This window comes from Bremia lactucae, linkage group LG1 (genome assembly GCF_004359215.1).
Source record: "Bremia lactucae strain SF5 linkage group LG1, whole genome shotgun sequence".
NCBI lineage: Eukaryota > Oomycota > Peronosporomycetes > Peronosporales > Peronosporaceae > Bremia > Bremia lactucae.
Genome location: NC_090610.1, coordinates 12,885,395 through 12,910,589, shown reverse-complemented (window position 1 = coordinate 12,910,589; position 25,195 = coordinate 12,885,395). Strand labels below are relative to the sequence as shown.

Below are 25,195 nucleotides of genomic sequence, written 5' to 3'. Positions count from 1 at the left end.
CTCCCACAAGAGGTCGACGCGGTCGAGTAGGGGTTTCCGCACGTGCATGCAGTGCATGAACCGGGGTTCCCATCTACACTCCTCGTGGTTGTGCAGAGGCTCTCACAAGGGCAATTCGTGGTCGAGCAGGTGCTTCCACGTGAATACGACGTGGACGACAGGAGCCCTCACGCGAGAACATGATTTTCGGACTGGGTCTCCCATCATCACCCACTGTGGTCGAACCAAGGTTCAAACATGTGCAATATTTTTAATTTGTGGTCGAGCAGGGGATCTCACACGGGTTTACGGCGGTCGACTAGCTCCCGCATCAAATGTCGACGGTCGAGCATGTATTACTTCCGTCACGTGTTTGCGGCATCATGGATGACGATCCAATGCCTAGAGAGGGTAAGGGTTCATCACCGCTATGGTTCGCCAGCTTCGAGTATCGACTCGAAGCACGACGGGGACGCAAGCATCGAGATATCAGTGTTGGAATGTGTACAAGACGTGGAAGGGAGTATGCAAAGGCGCTATTACATTGAAATCGCGAGTCCACCTCGTGATTCAAGGGCTCTCCTGGAAGCATTTCCCATGTGCCTAAAGGGAAGCACTGTGGAACAGGTATGTTTGATCACCAACGAGATGGTTACCGCGACAAACGGAGAGCAAATGACGCGACATCGAAGAGCTGAGCCAAAATAAGCGCGCTAAGAACGATTTGAGTCGCAGTCATGGTAGGCTTTGCGAGAATCTGGCAACCCTGTCTTGTTCATGGAATGTGTGATGATACAAGATGCCAGATGCCGAGCCATCTGCACGTAGTCGCGCATCGCCATTTTACCCTCCCACATGGACAGGAATCTTAAGCGCACCGTTTTTTTCCTCTTGCGGTGGCTCGAAAGCAAGGCGAAGGTCATCCTGGATGGCATCTATGGTGGGAAACGCGTGCTCGTCCACGACGAGCTTACCAAAAGCACATTCCTTGGATTTCCCAGTGAGATGGGAAAGGAGGAAGTAGACCTTCGACTGGGGCGTCTCGAGGAGCCTCGATGCGATGGCGATGTTGGCTTCTCGGAACCATCTATTCAAAGACAATCGATTTTACCTTCTCCGGAGGGGGTGGATGTTTATATCCTCACGGAATCGTTCCGTGAAGATCACGAGGGAGGTAAACCTCGCCGATTGGATTAGGTGAGCTCGCGGGGCCATAAATGTATGTAGGGGTGAGACGTTGTGCGTCGAACGTCGCAGGTCTCATCAGCGACACGATGAACGCCTCTCCCGATAACGCCGCGAGGCGACCGAGGGCATCCCACTCAACACCAGTGAGATGAGGGAAGGTCGTGTGCTCCAGAAGCAAATCTGGAGCGTCCAAATACGACGATTCGCTCATTCCAAGCTCGAGCATAGGAAGGACTACGAAGTACTACCGGTGTAGCGGGGCTAAAGCGTCCCGTCACTAGCTTACACGAACGCTCGAGGAAGCCTCTAGCCTAAGTATTATGTATCAAGTAAAAAATATAATTTATCTAATCTTTACGAAGATTTTTATTGTATCAAGTACGACTGTGTTCCCGTATTCGGAAACTTTTTTTTCCAGGTAATTAATCATGGTCCATATTGGGTCTTTAGGCCCCCAATACTGAAGCAATAATAAATTGTTGCGTTGTGCCCGCTATTCGGGCACACACCTGTTTTCAAGCGGAATTGCTTATTTTGCTTTGTGTTAATCCTGTAATATAACCCATTAGATCGGCCCTACTATGCACAAATGCATCGTCAAATTAATGGAGCGCGTATGTGCGGTGCTGACGCATCACGTGAGCCACCACTCGGTTGAATGTCGCCAATGCGTTTTTCAACATTACGGCATCACAAGCCACTCCCAAAGCAGACCGCTTGGGGTGCTTACTGCTGTTTTTGCAACATTGGAGTACCTGATGGTAGTATTTTAAATCCAATGCAAAAATAATTGACCTCCCAAAGGATTTCGACAAGACATCATTCCACGGGATTGGCATTTGCGCAGGTATGGTGGCCGTTCTCAGGCGTGAACCACGCGCCATCCACCTGTGTCCTTACGCACACGGAAGGTCGGGCTGCAGTGAGGCAACTTACTCTCACGTACAAGCCCCGCGCACGCTGAAGAATTTATCGATATAATCGACTTGTTCTTTCGGCAACGGCCATTGCCTGGTCACACAATACGCCAGGTTTCAAATCAATTTCGTTCTCGATACCCCCATATCGACCGGTAGGCGGCTCGGCACTTCATCGGGGAACACATCACGATGTTTCCACAGAATCTAAATAAATGAGCTGTCTTTTAAGGCCCCACGTCTTGAGCCGCAAATCGCTCGTTTTTGTCTGTTTCTAAGGCACTCTCGTCCATTATGGACGATGAGCAGCAGTCCACCAAGTTCTCTTCTGGGACTGGTGCGACTATCTCGTGAATCTTTCCTTCCACAAGTTCGGACAGAAACAGATTCCACGACATTTCCGGGAGACCCGCCTGCTGCCACAGGCTCTCATCTTTGGGCAGGATCATTGAATGCACGACTACTAGTCATCGTCCTTATCACAGCACCAATCTCTCCGAGCTGGGTAGGACATTGTGTGGCCTTACTTTCTGTTAGTACACTTTCCACGTTGTTGGACACGACATCACTTTCATAAGCCTCTCACAGGAGCACATCCTTTCCGGTGTCCTGCGTAGAGTAAACTGTGCATGTAAGCCAGTCTATTCATGGTTGATGTTTTGTCAACCATGGTGTGCCGAGGATGAGGTCATACGAACTATCCATACCTAGCACTATGAACTTCTTCTTACAAGAGAAGTCTCTTAGGCTGAAGGCGAGTTCAACTTGAGCTCCTCAGATTTTACTCGCCGTTCGCTAAACGAATGGTCGCCTCTTTTCGCTTGCCACCCTGGAAAATCAACGCATACATCGCCGGCTGTTTTAAAGCCACAAATTTCACATCACTTCTGTGATGTACCCAAATCCACGAGAAAAGTCATCACTTGGTCATAGACTCATACTCAGCGCTATAGACCAGTAATGTCGAGGACCGAAATTTCGAGACCTCAAGGACGTGCTACCCATTTGTTCGATAACTCTAATTTTTGAGGTAGCTTCAGAGTCCGCGTCAGTAGGGCATCCCGTCACTACTGCGCTCCTGCATTTTCCGACGCCTCAGTGGTCGATGCGGAGCTCATGCATTTTGCACGCTGGTTCTTGCCATCACCCGTTAGGAAGAGAGTCCTCTTCTGGGCGTCTTCGCACCAACAGAGACTCTGGCATAGCAGCGAACCATTATATGGCCGCGCTTGCCGTATTTAAAATAGACTACGTCTACATTGCTCAACTCCATAGGAGTGGCATCTCTGACCTCTCGGCCGAGGGCTTGTACCAAGCTGTTGCCGAGGCACTGTTGAAGGTTTGCTCCTCAACTAAGGCAATTTGGATTGCGTCTTTAACCTGCGACGGCACCTTTCTAAAAAGATCCTGTCGCGATGGGCCGTTTCATAATTTTCATAAACGTGGGCACCTTAATGTGCCCCGAAATCAGACCTACGGTAATATATTCCGACCGCGAGCGCATCTCCTGCCATACGCTTTGCCTGGTGGCGCGCCCCAAAGAAGCGTGCCTGAAGCAACACCTCTTCCTTCGGCGGCTGGCATATTGTGCGAATCTTTTCGTTAATGAAGGCCCATGCAGGGAAAGCCTTTCTATCCGCCATGAGCGACGAGTAACCCCACCTGAGGCCTTACCGCGCAACTGCGACATGGTAAACGACACCATCTGGGTGTCGGCTTCTATGAGCTGCTCCACACCGCATTGCACCTCGGCTAAAAGCCAGTGGACAATAGTGTGCGCTGCAGTTCCATCGAACTTGGGCGGGTCCTCCGAATTGGCCTCGGCTGATGCAGCCGGGCGTAGAGCATCTCAACAGTCCTGTTGAGAGCCTCGCTCCAAGCCTGCTCTCGCCTAAGCTCATCCTGAGTCTTAGTGACGGATTCCTTCGCAGCATGGCTCTGTGCCCGGACGCGGCCCTTCGCTGTCCAATCACGAATGCCTCAAACTGCTTTAGCTGAGCAACATGTGGATCAGGAGGACTTACAAAGAGCTGGCCAGGGCTTGCCCCCCATGTCCCTACACCAAGTGCTCTGCCACCTCCCGATGATGTTCAAAGAGGTGTGGGAAATGAGCCCAATCAATATCGAGGCACATGCTCACTGACACGCTCCGAGAGACGAGTACTACTAATGCTACCAAGTATAGGCGGGCGCCTCTAAAGCTGCCACGCAGTACTAGCACGCAACTTTTGAGCACAGTGAGGTAGTTGGTGAGCGCCTAAGCAACCTCGCCCAACGAACTAAAAACCTAGTGTCAGTGACGTCACGGGAGCGGTAATCCGGCTCCACGTGCGCACTTGTCAACTAGGAAGTTGTTTTCAGACTGGTATATATTTAATCGTATTAAATATAAAACCTAATTTTCCAATCATAAATGCCATCACTGTCAATATGCACTGATATTTATTGCATGGATATTATTCTAAATATCTGGATTTCGCTAGCCGTCATTCCCGTTGATGTGAATGCCCTCAGGTGCATCACATACATAAGGGTGGGTTACAATGTGATGCACACCCAAGTGGTGGGTCTAATTTTTAACGTGGTGGATCGTTCCATTAATTAACACTTAAAGGTTGTTAATTAATATTTTAATTCAAAAGTAGATAGTATTTAGAGAATATTACTGACGTAGTAATATTCGAAAAGCTTATCCATTGGTAGATATAAGCTATTTTATATACTTTATCCGCGGTCCAGTCAGCGCTGGACGCGCGCAAAGAGAGAGACAGATAAGACTTTATCAATGTTTGTATTAGTATATAATTACGTTAGAAGAAAATAGATAGAAAAGAAGAACTTAATTTAATCAAATACAGTTTACATTTAACCCTCTTTATGCAAGTGTTTTAAAAAGAGTCTTCCTCTGCACGTACTAGTGTACGTGAAGTGACGCGAGGACCACTCGCACTGAAGCAGTGAGAAGTGGACTTTTACTGAAGCAGTTTAAGTCGGCAGTGCTTTGTTTTTCCTGGTAGCACTTTGTAGTTACTGATCCAGCAACTTAAGAGAGTTTGCAAATCTCTTGACAAATGTTGTTCCAGACACACAATCATTATGTGTCTCTGCACCTAGCGATGTGTATTTCTCATCACCTTGAAGTTAAAGGTGACAAATGATTCGTCACATGGAGCCCTAGTGAACTGTGAGGCGTCAATTAACTTTATTCGTCGCCAGTCGCTAGAGGGTCGTAGGCTCAAATATGTTGAGAGCGACATCCCTCCAACTAGGATTATGATGCGTCTAGCGGCTCGCGACATACCTCCAACGAGGATAACGGTGCGTCTAGCGACAGTAATAATACTCGTAGTGAAATTTCACTACAGTTCAAAAGATTTACAGTACAATGACGATTTCGTCGTACTGGATTTGGATGACAAATTTGATGTCATCCTAGGTTTACTTGGCTCAGAAAATATGAGCCAAGAAACAGCTGGCAGCATCGATCCGTAAAGATGCCCGCTACTTGTTCATCTGATAGACGTTTTGGAGCGCCCACAAGCATGTGGATGTACTACGAGTGAGTGCGATGGCTCACTTGTGGTACGGTCGTTAGTACGACTGCACAAGATCACAGTGTGATTAGCAATCAAACTGTGGAGTCAGCTGCCGCGGCTGTGCGAATGCACAGGCAGCGCCGAAGGTCCACCACTCGAATAAGTCGAGTGGATTGCGACATGAATGTACGCCTAGCGGGCGACATCCAAGGAAGATACCGGTTGCCCAAAAGGGATACACGATGATCCTACCTCGTAAGGAGAGTCGACAGTAAAAGACCTGACTGTGATAGCGCAATCACAGTCGGAAGACGCGAAGAAATAAGTTTCGACGTACTTGAGAAGAAATCTCCTCAAATAGTCAATGCTAAAGTGGCAAGACTTAAGCATCCCGAGAGATAAATCCCTCTGCAGCCTGTGGAAAAGGGGTCCCAGAAAGAAACCGAGACATTGAATGTCTTGGTTAATGACTGATCAAGAGTAGGCGCTTATATCTTGATCTGTAAGCGCCTCCGAAGTTTACTTCGGAGATAACTCAATAACCAACCCTAGAACCTAAGCGTTTCTTGAGAGATCTGCATAGTGGTAGAATCAAGCAGATATGCGTACTCGTCACAGAGGACGAATACGTAACCGATATTCGGCCAGCGATAATTTTTGCAGAGAACGAACGGGTTCTCAGCAGCTCATCGATGGACGAAAGTGCTCTCGATGTAAAGACTCGGATTGGAAGACATACTACTCAATCCTGGGAGTCACATCAGATAAATCCTTTATATAAGGATTTGATTAAATATAGGGATGTATTCCCTGAAACAGTTCCATGCGAGTTGCCTAAGGATAATGGCAACTCACATGGAACTGTTTCAGGCACTTGACATGAGATCGAGCTCGAACCGGGCTCGAAGTACTCTGTCATGAAGCAGTGGCGACTGCCTCGTGAACAAGTACTTGCGATCGATGAACTATTTATCGATTGATTAAAAGCGGGCCATGTAAGGGAGTCAACCTCCCCACATAGCTCTCCGACCTTCTGTGTGCAAAAAGTTACAGGAGGGTGGCGGATATTGCACGCATTTAATCATCTGAATGATGCAACGGTACCGGCTCAAACGCCGATACCTAGAAAAGACGTAATCATAGATGGTATGTCTAAGAGTACCATCTCTTTTTGTATGGATCTGATAGATGAATTTTAACAGATCCTTATGCGTGAACGGGACATCCCGTACACAGCAGTGAGCATTCCCAGTGGGATGCTCTGGGAATGGCTAGTGGTGCCTCAGGGGCTTTGTAACGCCCCTGCAACATTCAACAGATGCGTAACGAATCTATTGAGACCGGTGCGAAAAATTCGCACCGAGTTATTTTGACGATGTAATCGTCCACAGCCGGTTTAGGGACGGAAAGATGGACGTGGAAGCTCATAAAACTCACGTACTTCAGCTTCTTACACTTATGCGAAAGCATAAGTTGTATGCAAATCTCAAGAAGTGTATATTCGCTGCAAGCGAAATACCACTTCTTGGGTGCATCGTCGGTAAACACGGCGTGCGCCCTGATCCCGAAAAGATCAAGGCAATCACCGACTGGCCAGATCCAGTCGATGTCAAGGACTTATAACGTCCCTTGGTTTATCGGCGTACTTGCACAAGTACTCTCGCAACTATGCCGAGATGACAGTTCATCTCTCTCGTCTCTTTAAAAAAAGGGAATTGGTTATGGAACGCTAATTGTCAGCGTCCCATTGAAAGGTATCAAGCAAAGCTTGATGCAATCGCCCATCTTGGCGATTGCAGATCAAGATAGACCATTCCATGTGGTCTCTGACGCCAGCGATACCGCTATCGGCTGCACATTAATGCAATACGATACAGACGGCGCGGAGTGCGTCGTCTGTTACCAATTGCGTCAGCTGCAACCAGCTGAACGCAATTGCCCAGTGCATGACAAGGAACTCCTTGCCATGAATTATGCACTGGCAAGCCATCGTAATAAAAATTCTGGTGGCACCCCTGCTTCAGTGGGTACCACTCAGGGGAGTGAAGACAATAAAATGTCTCATCTCGCCCCTGAAAAGAAGCCGTGGCTTTTGCCCGAACGGCTAATCAATAGCTTGTTTAGAGGGACTACTCCTCACAATAAATATCCCTTATTTATTGCGACAAAGCCACTTGGCCTTGATCCCAGTGCGAAGAACTTTCGCGCTGAGAAAGATTTTCATCTCAATGCTTATTTCAAGCATCGATGGTACACTGGCAACAATAAGCGAGATAAAGCCTCGCTTATGCAAGCCTGGAGCGCCTTCATTCGCAATGTCAAAGACATTGGACGCTAATACCGTGTCTTTATCGACACGGTATTCAAACTCCATGGCTGGTCTCGGATAGAGATCCACGATTTACGGCGGAGTTTTGGCAATCCGTGTTCCGAGAAATCGGAACACGGCTTGCTATGTCAACTTCTGATCATCCAGAGACAGATGGTCAGACAGAATGCTCAAATCGCGTCCTCGAAGCTATACTTCGAGGTTACGTCCGATGGTCGAATCCGCCATCAATAATTCGGTGCATGCGTCTACAAAGCATACACCGTTCATCGTGAATGACTTACGCCATCCACGCATACCCACCAATTAGAGGGATTCTCTTGTTTAAGGGGAGGGGTGGACTCGCACAAGCAAAGCCATTTCTGGCTCATGCTCACCACGCGTCGAAGTTTCCAACGACGCGAATGATGTCGATGTCGAAGCAATCGACATCAAAGATGAGACTTCAAAACTAAACACGATTTGCATTGAGTTTGAGAGACTAACTCCAACCGGTGCAAGATTCAAACTGCATCCGTCGTCTCGTGAGGCAGGACTTCCATGCCTCACGGGGGGGGATCCCTGTACGAGCAAAACCACTTCTGGCTCATGCTCATCACGCGTCAAGTTAACAACGACGCGAGTGATGTCGATGTCGAAACAATCGACATCGAAGACGAGAAAGATCTCATGGCAGTGCGCACAAAGCGCACTGAAAGAGACAAAACAAATGAGTCAGCAGAAGAATTTCTGCTAACTCGAGAATCAATAATCCGTTTCGTTCAGGATTCCATTGCTAACGTAGTGGACCGTCAGAAACGGAATGCAGACAAACATTGAAGAGCAAATGTTCTTTCATTTAAAATTAATGGTCTAGTACTACTGTCTACGGTAAACTAACCTTAACATGTAGTCACTAATGTGGGTAGTAAACTACTACCCAAGTTCATTGGACCTTTCCGTGTACTGCATCGCAGAGGCAATGCGTACACAATAGAATTGCCACGTAGGATGCAAACGCATCCTACGTTTTCCGTTGGTCGGCTCCACCCGTACCATTAGTACGCGGTTTCTTCCGCGGCCGGATCTGACCATCCTTTTCAAGAATCTTCAAAAGATTCTTGTGATCACGACCAGACCCTCATGTTGAGTCTGGAGGTTCTCTTGTCGAATTCGAAGTTCCTCAAAATCCCGATGAGCTGACGACAGCTCGTCACGAAGAGCGTGATACTTCCGTTCGTACTCCACATTGAGTACGCACTTTTCATAGGGTCTTCCAACCGTTCGATACTGGAGCGTGCACCGCCTGTCCAACAAGTGACGCTTACCGCGCTCGTGTTCGAGACCCTCCTCCAATACATGGAGGTAGTGGTCGAGTTTGTCGATCGTCCACTCTTGATCCGACACGTAGGTCGAATCAATTTTTTTCTCCTCCACCACAAGCATTGGTGGATTCCCGCGATGGGCAACGTTTTCTTGTGGAACGCAACGTAAACCACCGTGATGTGAAGGGGCAGCGTACGAGTTATCTTGTTCGCTGGCGCGGTTATCCACCTTCACATGACAGCTGGGAGCCTCGTTCCGAGCTAGTTGTTGATGTTGAAGGCCTTGTCGGTCAGTATGACGAGACCCATCCGATGGGTCAGAAGATCCATCGAAAAAACACGCGCCCCTGGCGCATGTAAATCGATTGCAAAACGTCAATCGCATCCCGCATCTCAATAGAGATACGAGCCCTTGCCCAGGGCGAAGAAAGGGAATAGACATCCCCGTTTACTCTCTTCGTGTTGTCAACACAACACGGACGCGAGGATGGCATAAGCCATTCACGAAGAACGGTGTATGCGTTGTAGACGCATGCACCGAATTATTGATGGCGAATTCGACCATCGGTAAAAACTCGCTCCAACTCGGATACGATTGGACGTAACCTCGAAGTATCTCTTCGAGGACGCGATTTACGCGTTCTGTTTGACCATCCGTTTCTGGGTGACCGGATGTTGACATAGTCAGCCGTGTTCCGATCTCTCGGAACACGGATTGCCAGAACTCCGCCGTAAACCGTGGATCTCTATCCGAGTCCAATTCGCATTCGTAGTCGACCTCTAAAGAGGGGTCGTATTCACGTGATGAACAACCACGTGCACCCGCAACATCTAGTGTTGCGCGAGAAGAAGATACTACGGCAGACGGAACGTCTGCCTCAAGAGACATTAGTGCGTCACTCGCGGCTGCATGAACCGCAGCCGAAGGCTCCGCACTACCAGCATCCCGCATGGATTTATTCTTCATGCGATGGAATTTAAAATGATGGTTCTGATCAATCAACAATATTTTTAAATTAAGTGGTCACATAGTGACCACTCCATCCAATGACAGTCACAGTGATTGTCGTTTAAGGGAGGGGTGATGTAACGGGGTGTATCGTTACAAGAAATTAAAAATTAAGGTTGTTAATTAATATATTATCTAGAAGGTAGATAATATTTGGAGAATATTACTTTATATAGTAATGCTCGGAAATATTATCCATAAATAGGTATAAGCCGTTATATCTATTTATCCGCAGACTAATCAGCTGTAAACGTAAACAAAGAGAGAGAGACAGATAAGATTTTAATTGAATGTTTAGTATTAGTTTATAGTTAGCTTACATTAACAGATAGAAAGAGAAGAAACTTAATTATATTAATACAGTTTTCATTTAACCCTCTTTAAATTACTTGTCTTAAAAAAGTCTTCCTCTGCACGTACTAGTGTACGTGAAGTAACGTAAGGCACCACTCGCAACTGAAGCAGTGCGAAGTGGACTTGTACTGAAGCAGTACAAGTCGTAGTGCCCAGTTACAACTTAGCTTTGAGGGTCTAGACCAAGGCTTCGAAAAGAGAAAATGTAACGGGGCACTACTGACTTGTACTGCTTCAGTACAAGTCCACTTCGCACTGCCTCAGTGTGAGCGGTGCCTCACGTCATTTCACGTATACTAGTATGTGCAGAGTAAAACTCTCTTTAAAATACTTGCTTTGAAGAGGTTTATATAAAACTGTATTTTATATTAGTTAGCTCTTCCGTTTCTATCTATTTAATACTAACTTAATTATAAATTAATACAAAACATGTAATAAAGTCTTATCTGTCTCTCTCTTTGCGCGCGTCCAGCGCTGACTGGACCGTGGAGAAAGTAGATATCATGGTCTATATCTACCAATGAATCAGAATATTACCATGTAAAGTAATTTGTCTAAATATTATCTACCTTTTAGATAATATATTAATTAACAACTTTTAAGTGTTATTTCATGTGACGATACACCCCGTAGCCCCCCTTAAACGAAAATCAGTCTGACTGTCATTGGATAGAGTGGTCATTATAACACCACTTAATTGAATACGATGAAATGGCTGTGCTCGGGCGAGTCCCCCCGTGGAAGATGATCACTCTGGTGACGTAAGTATGCGTCAACAGGAACTTATTGGTCGGGAAGGGAAGAGTGCTGCCTGGTTGTGCTTGTTTGCATCACCAGGAATGGAGTGTCTCTAGGAATCGCTCCAAGGGCCAAATTCACATTACAATCAGCATGAACCAACAGGGAAGGGACCGCAATACGTTGCGGTTTGCTCCTGAGAAGAGGCCTTGGTTGCCTACTAAGGGATGCCTAATTTGTTCGTCTAATATGACCAACGATCGATATCATATTCCGTTATTCGACTCATCCAGGCTTCATAAGCGTGGTGAGGATGAACGAAATTTTTCATCGAATACCTTTTCCGGCATCGGTTGTACTTTTGTAAGCGGGCAAAGGATGTCAAGCCTTTATTCCAAGCTTGAGCAGCCTTTGTACAGAATGTGAAGAACATAGGCCGTGAGGTTTGGCTTGACAAGCTAAATGCTTTCTGTGAACGGTTCGAAAAACGGACCGTAGTCGGTGCACGCTATAAGTTGCACTAAATATCTAGATAGGCAGGGATAATTTGTCTTTCGTGGGAAAACTCATGTCCATGCTATTTTAAGGGTGTAGGTCATGCCCCCCTAAGGAAGCATATTCTCTTAAAGATCCTCATTGGAGGACGCTCATCTCTTACGAGATGCGTCAAGGGATTGAGAACCTCGAAGCCTTTTACGAGCGCGGGAAGCGCTCGTTCTCCGATGGACCATCTGTCGAGGAGGATGGGTCTCGTCAAAACGCTTCTCACCACTCGAATCCGTCAATGGATGTGGAGCGGGAGGAAAAATCGGGTTCGCCTCGTCTGACGAACCCAAAAGGACATCGTGATTTGGATCACACCCTTTATTTATTTGAGGAAGGACATTGATCACGAGCGGTTCCGTCGCCGCGAGTTAGCGGTGACGGTTGGAAACGTTTCTCGTGACGAATTGATAAATTGTGCGCAGGTTGCGACTGATCAACTGGCGAACGAATAGACATATCAATCCCTTCAAAAAGAGCCGGTGACAGCTCGTCCGAAGATCTCTTCCTTGGAGGAAAGCGTGGATCGTCTGGTTCATGAGAATCATACTCGGTTCCGAGACCATAAGGCTTTGGCTGATGCCCTAGACCGTTCCGCTGTAATCTGGAATCAGAAGAAGCCTCGTAATGCTGCTAGAAAATTCTGTGCTCGGGCGGGTCCCTACCTTTTTGAATAAGAGCCACCCTCAAACAAGGTGGGTGGGTATACTTAGGTGGCGTAAGCCATTCTCGAAACAATGGTGTATGCTTTGTAGAAGCATGCACTGGGACTGTTGATGGCAAATTCTACCATCGACAAGAACTCGCTCCAACTCTAAGAAGGTGGACGTATCTGCGAAGTATTTCTCCGAGGATACGGCTTTGCACGCTCCTTCTGACCATCTGTTCAGGATGTCCAGGTGTTGACATTTTCAACTGTTCCAAGTGATTTGAACATATTTTGCCAAAAATTCTGCCGTGAATTTAGGGTCTCGATCTGAGACCGGTTCGCGGGATAACCCATGGAGTCGGAATATCGTGTCAATCAAGACACGAGCACAGCCTTTGGCTGTGGTCGACTCCGGGACGACAGCAAGATGAACCATCTTGCTAAAACTATCAACAAAAACAAGAAAACCATTATTCTTGTGAGGTCTTCGGGAATCCGAAGACAAAGTCCATAGATACGGACTGCCAACACTCTGCCGGAACAGGCAGAGGTTGTAACGGAGCCCGATATGAAGCACTGGACTTCACCCGTTGGCAAATTTTGCAAGCAGGCCAGTAGAAGTCGCGACTTATGGTGATATAGGTTTTCTCACGTCCACGATGCCCACTTATTGGTGCATCGTGGCACTCATACATGATGCGTAAACGCAAATCGTTTTGGGTGGCGCCAGCAAAAAAATACTTAATACATTGACTCATTGCGTTCGTGTATCGATCTGTTGAGGATCGATCCAACTTCGACAATTCTTCTAAGGATTGCTGGGATGGATTCTTAAGGTAATCTATCAACCCTTTAAGAGCCTTATCTTCTTAATAAGCTCTTCTAACGTCGTCGGGTATTGTTAAAGACGGAACACTTATTGTTGCAACAGTGGCCTTATGCTCACTGATCGCTTGCGCAGCCGGCTCAAAATCGAGTTGGCGCGAAAGGGCACCAGTGACGACGTAAAGTCGTTCTGGTTTATAACCCACGGAGAAGTTTTACTCTGCGAAGAAAGACAACCATCTCGCCATTCTTTGCGAGAGGTGTGGACTGTTTACGGCCGCGCGTAAAGACGCGTGGTCCCTATATACACTAAACGGTCCATCTCCCAAGCGATAGACCCTAAACTTAGCCAGTGTGTTTTCGTGGTAAGGAATTTCTTGTCATCCACTGGATAGGTCCGTTCAGCTGCTTGAAGTTGGCGCGATTGATAACAGACGACGCGCTCTGCGCCGTCTGTATTGTATTGCATAAACGCACAGCCGATTGCAAAGTCGCTGCGTCACAGACCACATGAGAAGGTCGGTCTTGGTCCGCAATCACCAGGATTGGTCACTGCATCAAGTTTGCCTGATACCCTAAAAAAGGCTGACAATCAGCATTCCATGACTACTTAGCATTTTTCTTCAGTAAAGTAGAAAAATGTACTGTCATTTCGGCATAATTGCGTGAGTATACGCTGCTGAGCCGAGGAAATTTCGAAGTCCCTTTACATCGACTGGCTCAGGCCAATCGGCAATCGCCTTGATATTTTCCGGATCCGGGCGCACACCGTGTTTACCCACAATGTACACAAGAAGTGGTATTTCGCTTGCATCGAATATACACTTCTTGAGATTTGCATACAACTTGTGCTTACGCATAAGTGTACGAATCTTTCGGCGTGGGTACGATGTACTTCAACGTCCGACTTTCCATTCATGGCTCTGCTATGGACGAAGACATCATCAAAATAACTTGGTGCGAACTCCCCCACCGATCTCAACAGATTGGTTACACATCTGATAAATGTCGCAGGGGCATTACTAAGTCCCTTTGGCATGACTGGCCACTCTCATAGCATAGGGGGTGCCTATGCTGTGAACGAGATATCTTGTTCACGCATAAGGATTTGATACAATCCAACCATCACATCCATTGACGAAACGAAAATGCTCTTTGACATACCATCAATGATTACGTCTTTTCGTGGTATCGGCGTTTGAGCCGTATCGTTGCAGCGTTCAATTTATTCAGTACATGCACACTGCCTTCCTCCTAATGCTTTACACACACAGAACATCGGATAGCTATGTGGGGGAGATGATTCCCTCACATGACCCGCTTCTAAACGATCGGCAAAGAATTTGTTGATCGATATACTTGTTCATGAGGCAACGGCCGTTGCTTCATGACACAGTATACGAACCTGGGATTAGGTCGATTTCGTGTATGAGTGCCTTTATCCTTAGGCAACTCGCAGGTACTAAATTAGGAAAGACATCCTTAAATTCTGTTAAATCTTTATATAGAGGATTTGTCTTCAAAGATTCCCAGAATTGAAACGTAAAACGTTCAATCCGAGTCTTCACATCAAGGACACTTTCGTCCATCGATGAGCTACTCAGGATCCGTTCGTTCTCAGGAAATACTATTACCGACCGAATATCGGCCACGTTGTTGTCATGTGTGACAAGTACGCAAATCTGCTTGACTTTGCCACTATGAAGATCGCGCAAGAGCCGCTTCGTTTCAAGCGTTGGCAATTGAGTCATCTCCGAAGTTATCTTCGGATGCGGTATTAGATCAAGTGTATAAGCGTCGAAGCGCCTACACTTGATCCATTGTTTACTATGAATTTTAATGTCTGAATATCCTTTTTGGAACTATCTCCGAAGGTACCTGGGAACCTTTGACCACAGATTCTGGGTACTTATTCCCACACAAACGTTTTGGGGAGTATCCTCTCCAACTGCCTCTAGTTGTGGTTGCGCTACAACAGCGAGATCCTCTACGATCGACTCTCCAGTCGATCTAGGACTTTCGCACTGCTCTTATAGACGGGCGCTTGGGTGTTGCTTTTCAAGCAATCATCCTTGTTTCGTACCACTCAACTTATTCGAGTGGTCGAAATTTGACGCTGCCTGTGCTTGAACACAGCCGTCGGTAACTATGTCCACGTCACAATAGTGGACCTTTGACGGTGCCTGTACTTGTGCAAGCCGTCGGGATCTAACTCCACAATCACACTGAGGTCTCGTGCAGTCATGAAACAACGACCCACAAGTGAGGCCATCGCACTCACTCGTAGGACATCCACACGCTTGTGGACTTCCAAGACGTTCATCAGTTTCTATCTGATGAACAGGAGACAAGCATAGTCACGACTTAATGCTGCCAATTTATAGATGGCTCGTTCTTTCCGAGCCATGGTAATCCAAGGATGACATCAAATTTGTCATCCAAATCTTGTACGATGGAATAATTTTCATACTCTTTACCCTTTAACGTATATTGGATACCAACTGCGCGTTTCTTTGCGGTTATAGATGCGCCTCTTGCAAGGCGCACTATCACCCTCGTTAAAGGGATATCACGCTCAATTAATTTAGGTCTGCGATCTTCTAGCGATTTGCATCGAATAGATTTGTTCGACGCCCCATAATCGACTAGGGACTTTAGTGGCAACCTTTTTGACACTTTTATTTTCTAGGTGATGAGGTTAATCTCATCCTATGGGGCAGTTACACACAATGGTTGTGTGTGAGGAGCAACTTTCGTCCAAAGGCCTGTAAATTCTTTTGATGTTGCTGGATCAGTGTGGCCGCTCCGCACCTACTGACCCCGACCATTTTCTTACGATCCGCCTCGCCGTTGCGATTTCGCAACAGCGTCAGATCCGCGTCCTCCCCTGTTCCTAGCGAGAGGTCGGTCTTTTCGCTCAGTGCTCTTAGGCACGACCTTGGGGCATTGTACTCATAGGCGTAGTGGACTGTCTTTTGACAACGATTACATTTTTGTAACTTGAAGCGCGAGTTTTTTTTGCTCTCTACATACGAGATATCCATGGGTTCTGGAAGTCCGTTTTCTTGTCGTCTCGGTGGACGATATGCACCCGAGTGGAGAAAAGCCTGTTCAGGCTAAAGTTGCCATGTTCCGCCATAGAGATCACTTGGTTGAGCGACGTGCGTCTTAACAGGTCCGTCTGCAAGACCTTTAGTTAACACACTTACCTGTGTTTGTTCATCAATCTAATGAATAACAATACAATTGACCAGGTATCGTGTATGTTGGGCTTAAGCGTGCATGTCACCCTTGCCCTAATTCAGCACGTGGTGGCTCAAATACTTGATTGAGCCGGGTCTTAAAGACCTCTTACGACCTAAAGACTAATGGGTCGTGGAGCTTGAGCCCCAAGATCTGGCACGTCCGGCTAAGTTGGACATGCCAAATTTCACTTTCGTCGCATCATCACTGATACGACAAGCTTCTATGGCATCGTCTAGTTCGACGAACCATCTCAAAAGAGGGTCGCCCTCGACTGCCTTAAACTTAGATATTTCTATCTTGAAGCTTTCGAGTCGACGCGGAAGCGTCGACCCATTAGCAGCATATACATGCTGCTGTCTCAACAGTTCCAACTGCTGAGCACCCTGTTCTCTTGACACCTCTGTGTGTTGAGAGCCTTGCTGTATAATCAAGGCCTCTTTCTCTTGGGCCCCGTCGAGTTCGTGTTGAATGAACTCGGCAATGGCCGCATGCTGTTCATCTCTGCCCGGACTGAACAGCATAGCACCAACGGCTGGCCTGCATACGACCGAACTCATTCGCTCGATCGTTTTTTATTCAAGGTCACTCATTTGAGTAAATTCCCCACGCGTCGCGTAATATTCTTCTTGAGGGGCTGAAAAACTCCCTCCTTCTTCATACAACATGTCTATGTTGGGTGGAACGAGCGTAGGTCGCTGAACGGACCACAAAGTGCTACCAGGTTAACGAGGCACCTTTCACTATTACTGGTGAGTACTAGTTGACCTTACACTGATTACAGTGAAGGTTAGCTACCTTGTAACTTCACGTACACAAAGGTACAGAGGAAAGTTTCTATAAAGCTAAGAGGACTTAGCTTTAAGCTGGCAAACGTCATTGTCTGAAAAAAAGGAATAAAGTCAAGCTTGCAAAATTCATTTAAACTACAGAATTCCCAAACCGGGATTCACGTCACAACAATGAGCGGATACAATGATATCAAAGAAGACATGTGACTCGCCGTTTTCACGCTGCCAAACGTCATTGTTGAACCGAAAGGAATAAAGTCAGCTTGCAAAATTCCCGAACCGGCACTCGAACCCGGGTCGCGTGGGTCAAACCACGCATCCTACCGCCTAGACTATTTGGGAACGCCGCAAGAAATTTCATAATTATTTTCATGAATCACAACTTCTACCGTTTTTTCGACCGCACTGCATTCTAAATATGATCCATACGCTTTCATTATTTCGAAAACATCACGTCACACCACACTGTGGAGTCGATGAGCTAATAAGCTTTCATAAAATTCACGTCACAACAATGAGCGAATGCGATGATACCAAAGTAGACACGTGACTCGCCGTTTTCACGATTAGGCCAAGGCTTAAAATAGCGAAAAGATTAAGGGAAGTATTAATATATTTAGTATTCTCCGTAACGATCTTCTATGTACTACTGAACCTAATATATTATATCTAACTAAGTATGGCGCCTCCTTGCGCACCGCACAATCGTGTCTTATAACGATTGGCGGGGTTGATTTAGACTTAAATTGACCAATCAATTGAGCTTAAGTCTAGTTGTATCAAAATCATTTAATTTGGAAATTTTAAAACTATTTTAAGTCATTATTAATATTGAAACAATTTAAGTCAATATTAATACAGATAATATAAATATTGACTTAAATAGTTCCAATATGTCCAAATTAAATAATATTGATGCAGTTAGACATTTGCTCGATTATTTTGTTAATACTGTTTAAGTCAATATTAATATAAATAATATTTGGATTGACTTAAACTGTTTCAATGTGTCCAAATGAAATAATATTGATGCAATTAGACAGGAAACAAATAAAGAACACAAGTATAATATAGATAATAATTGTGTATTTCTTTTTTAATTTCGTCTCGTAGCGAATAATAGTTATTATTCCTCTTATAGGAGGTGTTACTTATGTAACGGGACACCGCAATACATAAATGAAAGTACTTAGTGAGTTGGTGAGGCCGCTAAGGCGCCCACCACAAAACCTCACTGCACGTGCGAGATGTCGGGCAAACCGCTTCTTAGCTGTGCTAGGGTGTGTGAAGTAGGGCGTGTGTAGCAGAGCTGCCACGCTCCCAAAGTCAGAGGAAGACTTTTAGACTCAGAGACTCTTTAAGTTGTATAGAACTAATGGGTTTTTCAACTCGAAAGTCGTACAACTATTAAAGCTTAATGAATCCAAGTTTAAGGGATTCAGGGACTCGTAGAACCAAGTAGCAACTAGTGCCCGAGAGTTCGTACCTAAAATAGGCGTTTATCTCTCACAGGTCAATGCGCAAGCCTTAGGCAGGCACTAGACGCTTTAAGATCAAAAGCGGAACTGAATATCATGAAATTAGATAAAAACTTACCCTGGCTAATTTTAAATAGATTAAGACCGCCAGACTGATATCTGGCGGTCAAAATCTATTTAAAATTGACCACACTTGTACCCATAATAAATGGGATTTTATCAATTTAACTATTTAAAATTGAATAAAAAGGTATTTTGCCCATAAAGTAAATGTACCACAACAACGGTTCTCCAACCGATGTGTGCCCCATTACACGCGCAAAGAGAGAGGCAGATTAGACTTTGTTACATGTTTTGTATATTGTATAATTAAGTTAGTATTAAAAAGATAGAAACAGAAGAACTTTATTTTATTTAATACATTTACTTTTAGAGGGCTGCTATATGGACACCCCCCCTTCTGCTGCTTGGATACCCCTTATTCATAAACCTATATTTGATTGGCTGACGTATACCTAATAAATTCATGCTGCGCGCACCACACACCCCTCCCTCAATGGATATTCTGCACGCCACTACGTATCGCTCTCTCGACGAAGCAGAAAAAGTTGTAAAATCATATGCCATTTAAAATGGATTTAGCATCAATCGTGGTCGTTCAAAAACGAATAAAGCTGGCACGGAAGTTCGAAAAGTGTGGCTGAAGTGCGTACACGTCAGGGAACATGAGGGTTCAGGGGGCTAAATTCGTCGCACGTCTACCTTGAAAACTGGCTGTGAATGGCAAGGAACTATGCTGTGAAAGATCCACAAGAACAATGTTACATGGAACTGAGACATTGTTAATGATGAGCATATTGGTCATGACCCTGCTGAAGACCCCTCTGCGTATGCTGCTAACCGAGTAATACGGCCGCAACAACGACGTCAAGTAATTAAAATGACGAAGGCCGGAGCCACGCCGCGTGTTGTTCTGGCAACGCTACGTCAGAATGATCCAGAGTGCAACCTAATCAGCAAAGACATTTACAATGCAAAGCTCAAAGGGAGAAATTTAGCATTAAACGGTCGTCGTCCGATCGAGGCACCCCTGGCCCGATTTCATGAAGATGACATCTTCCATAGGCTTCTCACTAATGATAGTGGTGGATTTTTTTGCACTGCCTGTTCGTCGCGCCAAAGACTGATATTTCCGTCGCTGCTGACTTCTCTAAAAATGCGGTTTTTATTTTGGATTTCATTTATAAAACGTATAAGTATAAAATGCTACTGTTGCACATCGTTGGAGTTACGTCAACAAATCAGACAATATCACTGGCGTTTGTTTTTCTGTAGGAAGAATCAGTACCTGATTACGCTTGGGCCCTTCAACAGTTTTCAAAGTTGCTTTCGTTCATTGTTATATGAGAATATCTTGCTGTTGTGGTTGATTAGGAGCTTGCGCCATCGCAGGAATAACAAGTACCTTTCCCAATGCTGCTGTATTGATTTCCATTTGGCAAATTACCAAGAATGTCCAAGCAAACATTAAAAAGCATATCAAAGCAGAGAATGAATACAATGAATTTTGGGACAAATAAATGACACTTTGTAAGGCACACACTGAACATGATCATATTAGCAAACTAGCATCACTTCGGTCAAGTGTGCCTCTCCAAGTTGCAAACTATCTAGAGAAAACTGGCTGAACAACCAGAAAGAGCGTTTTGTTGTTTCATGGACAAAGAACATTCGTTATTTCGGACATGCAGTCACTTCGCGAGTCGAAGGTAGTCACGCCTTCATTAATCAATGGATAGCCACTTCAACTCTTGACCTGGATGAGGTATATGGGAAGATTGTTCTTGCAGGAGATGCCCAAAGACGGGAAATTAGCCGATAAGTTAGTCTTGAGCGGCTTCAGGTTCCTCTTGGGCTGAAAGCTCCATTTTGGAGCAATGTAGTCCGCTGTATTTAAGCACATGTGTTGTATATTGTGCATAGTCAGTATCAACTGGCAATTGATCCAAGCAACAATACCGAATGTAAAGGAGATTTTATGGGGACTATGGGACTACCTTGCCAGCATAAGGTATTGCAGATATTGCAAAAGAACGATCCTACAAGCTTCAGACTTTCATAAGCACTGGAGATTACTAATAACGCTGCCTCCGCAGAGCATACAGCAGGAACAAAGTCTTGATGAGATCATAAGCTCAACCAAAACCCGTTACAGGAGATAGATTCACGCCAGAAGGCTGCGCTACGCACTTCTATGAAAGGACTACTTTCATCCCGCCCAATGAAACGCGGCAACAACTTCGTAGTGACGTACAATTGGGCGTCCTTCAAAGTCTGCAACACAGCTTCTAAATGACGCTTGTGCGACTCTATTGCGCTCAGCCCTTCCTCGGCCTTACTATGCACGAGTACATCGTCAATGTAATGGGGCGCGTAGGCACCGTGCTGACGCATCACGTGAGCCAGCCTCGCTCATGCTTTTAGCATCAAACTCGCCTATGATACCGCCGAGGGGTCGATCATAAGGCATAGTTTTATTGACCTGCTAAACTGGCAGGGTCACTATGGCAAGTTTCTGTGCTTGAGATGATACCCTATGGTTCATCGTCACGTTGACGAGAAGAACTTAATTATATTAATACAGTTTTTAATTAACACTCTTTAAAGCAAGCTTCTTGAAGAGAGCCTTCCTCTGTACGTAGTAGTGTACCTGAAGTGACGTGAGGCACCACTCGATCGATTGGATATCAATTCGACCGGAGCAAAGAAAAACGCATTCTCAAATGGAGCTACAGTGCTATCTTAATTTTACTGGTAGCATAACCTATTGAATAACTGGCGCATCAGATCGTGGCCAGCAGCCGTTAACTGAGTGGAAAGTTGTAAGGTGTGTAGCGGATCTTAAGATCCCCTTTATAGTGTCGGTAATGTCGTGTAATGTCGTTGCACGAATGTCACATCTTATCGTCGGCATTCCTAACCAACAATGACCAATATGAATAATCCAGATGTTGTCCGTACTCGTGGGCGACCTAAAATAAAAAAACTCGTCATCAACAAAGCGTGACCCATCACATTTCGAGCATTGCGAAAAAGAAGAGCGAAGAAAAAACGAAAATGCGGTCACTACAAGGGGCAAGGCCATTATCAAACCACATGTCCTTTGCTAGCAACGGGAAGGACATCAAGACTAAAAGTTTGGGGATTGACATTGAGAGTGCTTCAGAGGATGAACTTGCGCTTAAGTATGTGAAAGTAGCATCTTTCTGCCAGGCTACATTCACCACTCGAGGCTAAAAGACCTATCATCATTTAAGCTTGATGCAGAGTCGACTAATGAAATCTCAAATCGACAAGGAAAAACCGCTGCAGCAAAAGCCTACATAGAAGCAAATTCCGAAGTAGCACTGGATGTCGATGGAGACGGTAACTGTGGTTTCCGTGCCATTGCAGTGGCACCAGGACGTTCTGAGTTTAATTGGCCAGCCATTAGGAAGGAATTGGCCAAAGAACTCATTGTAAGCAAGCCATTTTACGAGTGCTATTACCTGGAGAAAGGACTGGTAGACCATCACCTTACCACTCTCGCTTGGCTTGCTGGCCCCTGTCACCGGGCATTTTGGCTAATTATGCCAGAGATGGGTGCCGTCATTGCAAACACATACTAACGCGCTGTCGTGTTTTATGGAAAAGAGGCAAGCGTTACAACCCTACCGTTTCACTGCACGCCTTACCAAGCGGAGAAAGTATCGTACTGGTATCACAGCCTCCACTACCAGGCGTTGAAGTTGAAGGCTGATTCGGTTTGGCCAGACATTGACCACCGCTGGGAAATATATGCAAGCGAAACCACAAAAGTATAGAGGGAAATTGTTGAATATAGAGAGCACCTTTTGACCACGCCATGGTTTAACTCTGTCGTGTTGTTTTGGGTGGAGTGTGAGGCGGTAGCCATGGTTTAACTCTCTCGTGTGTTGTTTTGGGTGGTGTGTGAGGCGGTAGCATTTATACCATGTCGGCATTCACAGAATATCCATTGAGGGAGGGGGTGTGGTGCGCGCAGCAGAAATTTATTAGGTATACGTCAGCCAAGCTAATACGTATTTATGGGTAAGGGGTGTCCAAGCAGCAGAAGGGGAGTGTCCATATAGCAGCCCCCATCTTTTAACCCTTTATAAAGCAAGTGTTCTAAAGATAGTTTAACTCTGCACGCAATAGTGTACGTAAAGTGACGTGCGGCACCACTCGCACTGAAGCAGTGCGAAGTGGCCTTGTATAGAAGCATTACAAGTCGGCAGTGCTCCGTTACACCCACTTCGAATAGAAAAAAAGGTATTTTACCCATAACGTAAAATTGGGCCACATTAACGCTTAACAACTTGATGTTCAGCAAGTATTGCAGAACTGCTTTAAAGTTTGCAATATTAGTTTTGGAAAAGTAAACTCCAAATTATGCTATTTGTAAATACCAAATGCATAGCATCTGTTGTCTCATTCTTACGAGCGTGGACGCTGGCGCTGCACCGGTTCAGGCAAGCCGAGCTCGTGGCAGCGCTCATAGGCGGCCCAGATCGAGTCAGCGATGACGGCACGAAATCCATTCTTTTCAGCGCGGTAGAGGCCAGCAGCGGTGGTTCCGCCTGGGCTTGTAATTTTATTCCGCAACTCGACGGGGTGTACGTTTTCCGACTGCATGTAAAGCGCAGATCCTAGCATTGTTTGTTGCACCAATTTCTGCATAACATTCATCAAAAAAGAAAGCATGAGGTGTGAATGCAGCGACAATTTTTCAGCTTAATACCGTCGCCACAGGACGAGAAAAACCCATGTGGACACCCGTGTCGATCATCGCCTCAGCGACAAGAAAGAAATACGCTGGTCCAGATCCCGAAAGCGCTGTGGCCATGTCGAGTGCTTTTTCATCGTCAATGAACACCTACGATACAATTTGAAAAAAACGTTTTTTTTTAATATATTTGCATAAACAATAACTGATAAATGTAAACCAGACCTCAATGCCAAACGACCCAAGAATTTGCTTGGTCAATTCGTGCTGTGCACTTGTGACTTCTGACGACATCGCCCACACCGTCGCGCCTTCACCTATCATTGCTGGCGTGTTTGGCATGGCACGGACAATACGACTGTCCTGCCCTAAATACTTCTGCAGCAGCTTAATGGTAGGTCCTGCCATCACAGAAATGACCAAAGCATTTCGATCCATTGCCACTTTCACAGCCTGCAGCACCTGTGATTTTCCGCATCATCAATCAAAATATCGAAACAATGGCGAATCAAAGGAGTCAGCTATTGACGTACGTCGTCAATCATCTGTGGCTTGACTGCCAGTAATATTACGTCCGCATTTGTGACTGCCGTGCTGTTGCGCGCGTGCGTCTCCACGTTGAGCTTGGCGAACTTGTCTCGCATGGTCGGGTTGGGATCGGACACGACGATCTTAGAGCTGGGAATGAGCTCTGTTTTAAGCACACCCGTGACTATAGCTTCAGCGATGTTGCCACCGCCAATTACAGCCAGGCGACTGAGCTGAACCTCTGCGCGTTCGGAATCAGCTACGCTTTTCTGCGTGCGGGAGTAAATGACCGGCCCTGTGCCTTCCGTGGAGAAGGTGGCGCTTTGAACGCACCTCGATAGGTTTGCCGCAGCACCAAGGAAGGAGGTACGGTTCCATTTGCATGTGCTTCGATATGATAGCCTTGTAGCCATGTGCCTGGCAACGAGGAAACACATCCGGAAATGCAAACTAGGCTTTAATTTGAAACTGAAAAACTGACGAATAGTCGTTAATGTGCGATAACGATTGTGTCTTTTCAGTTCTCTATTTTGTGACTTTGAGCTATAAATGGCAATTTGCTTCAGTTATTGCAGCATTTCAAAGATATTGACGGCCGGTGCAAATACGCACGCTGTTGCCTCGTTGCTCTTTTCTCTGTGATGAGCATTAGATCTACGTACTTAAAATTAATCAACGTGCAACAATATTCCTTCCGCAAATTTTGGATGCTCGAATTGCAAACCCGAATAAAAGTATGGTAGCATGTGTGAAGTAACATTTTGCGAGGCCTGAAGTATTTCCTTTCATCAATGAGTTGCTTTAATTAGTGCTTGAAAGTCAAGTATTAAAAAATGATAATCAAGATGCACAAAAGAAATCACCTTTAAATTCCGCGAATGCCTCAGTTGGTATAGAATACTTCATGCCCTGGTGAATTCTTCGGCTCAATTATTCTGCTTGGCGGTTATCTGTGAATTCTGAGCTCGACCGTATTATTGTCGTTTGTGCCTTTGGCG

The 25,195-nt window shown here is 45.7% G+C and overlaps 1 protein-coding gene across 1 annotated transcript; it reads right to left on the bottom strand.

Annotated features, from left to right (window-relative positions):
• Positions 1-23,207: 23,207 nt before the first annotated feature.
• Positions 23,208-24,610, bottom strand: CCR75_000689 (uncharacterized protein; the record flags this gene model as incomplete). The annotated part of the gene is made up of 4 exons (XM_067958795.1): positions 23,208-23,617; positions 23,685-23,819; positions 23,895-24,131; positions 24,203-24,610. 4 exons carry the CDS (start codon positions 24,608-24,610, stop codon positions 23,381-23,383), a joined length of 1,017 nt encoding a protein of 338 aa, XP_067815041.1. The 3' UTR covers positions 23,208-23,380.
• Between the last annotated feature and the right edge of the window lie 585 nt (positions 24,611-25,195).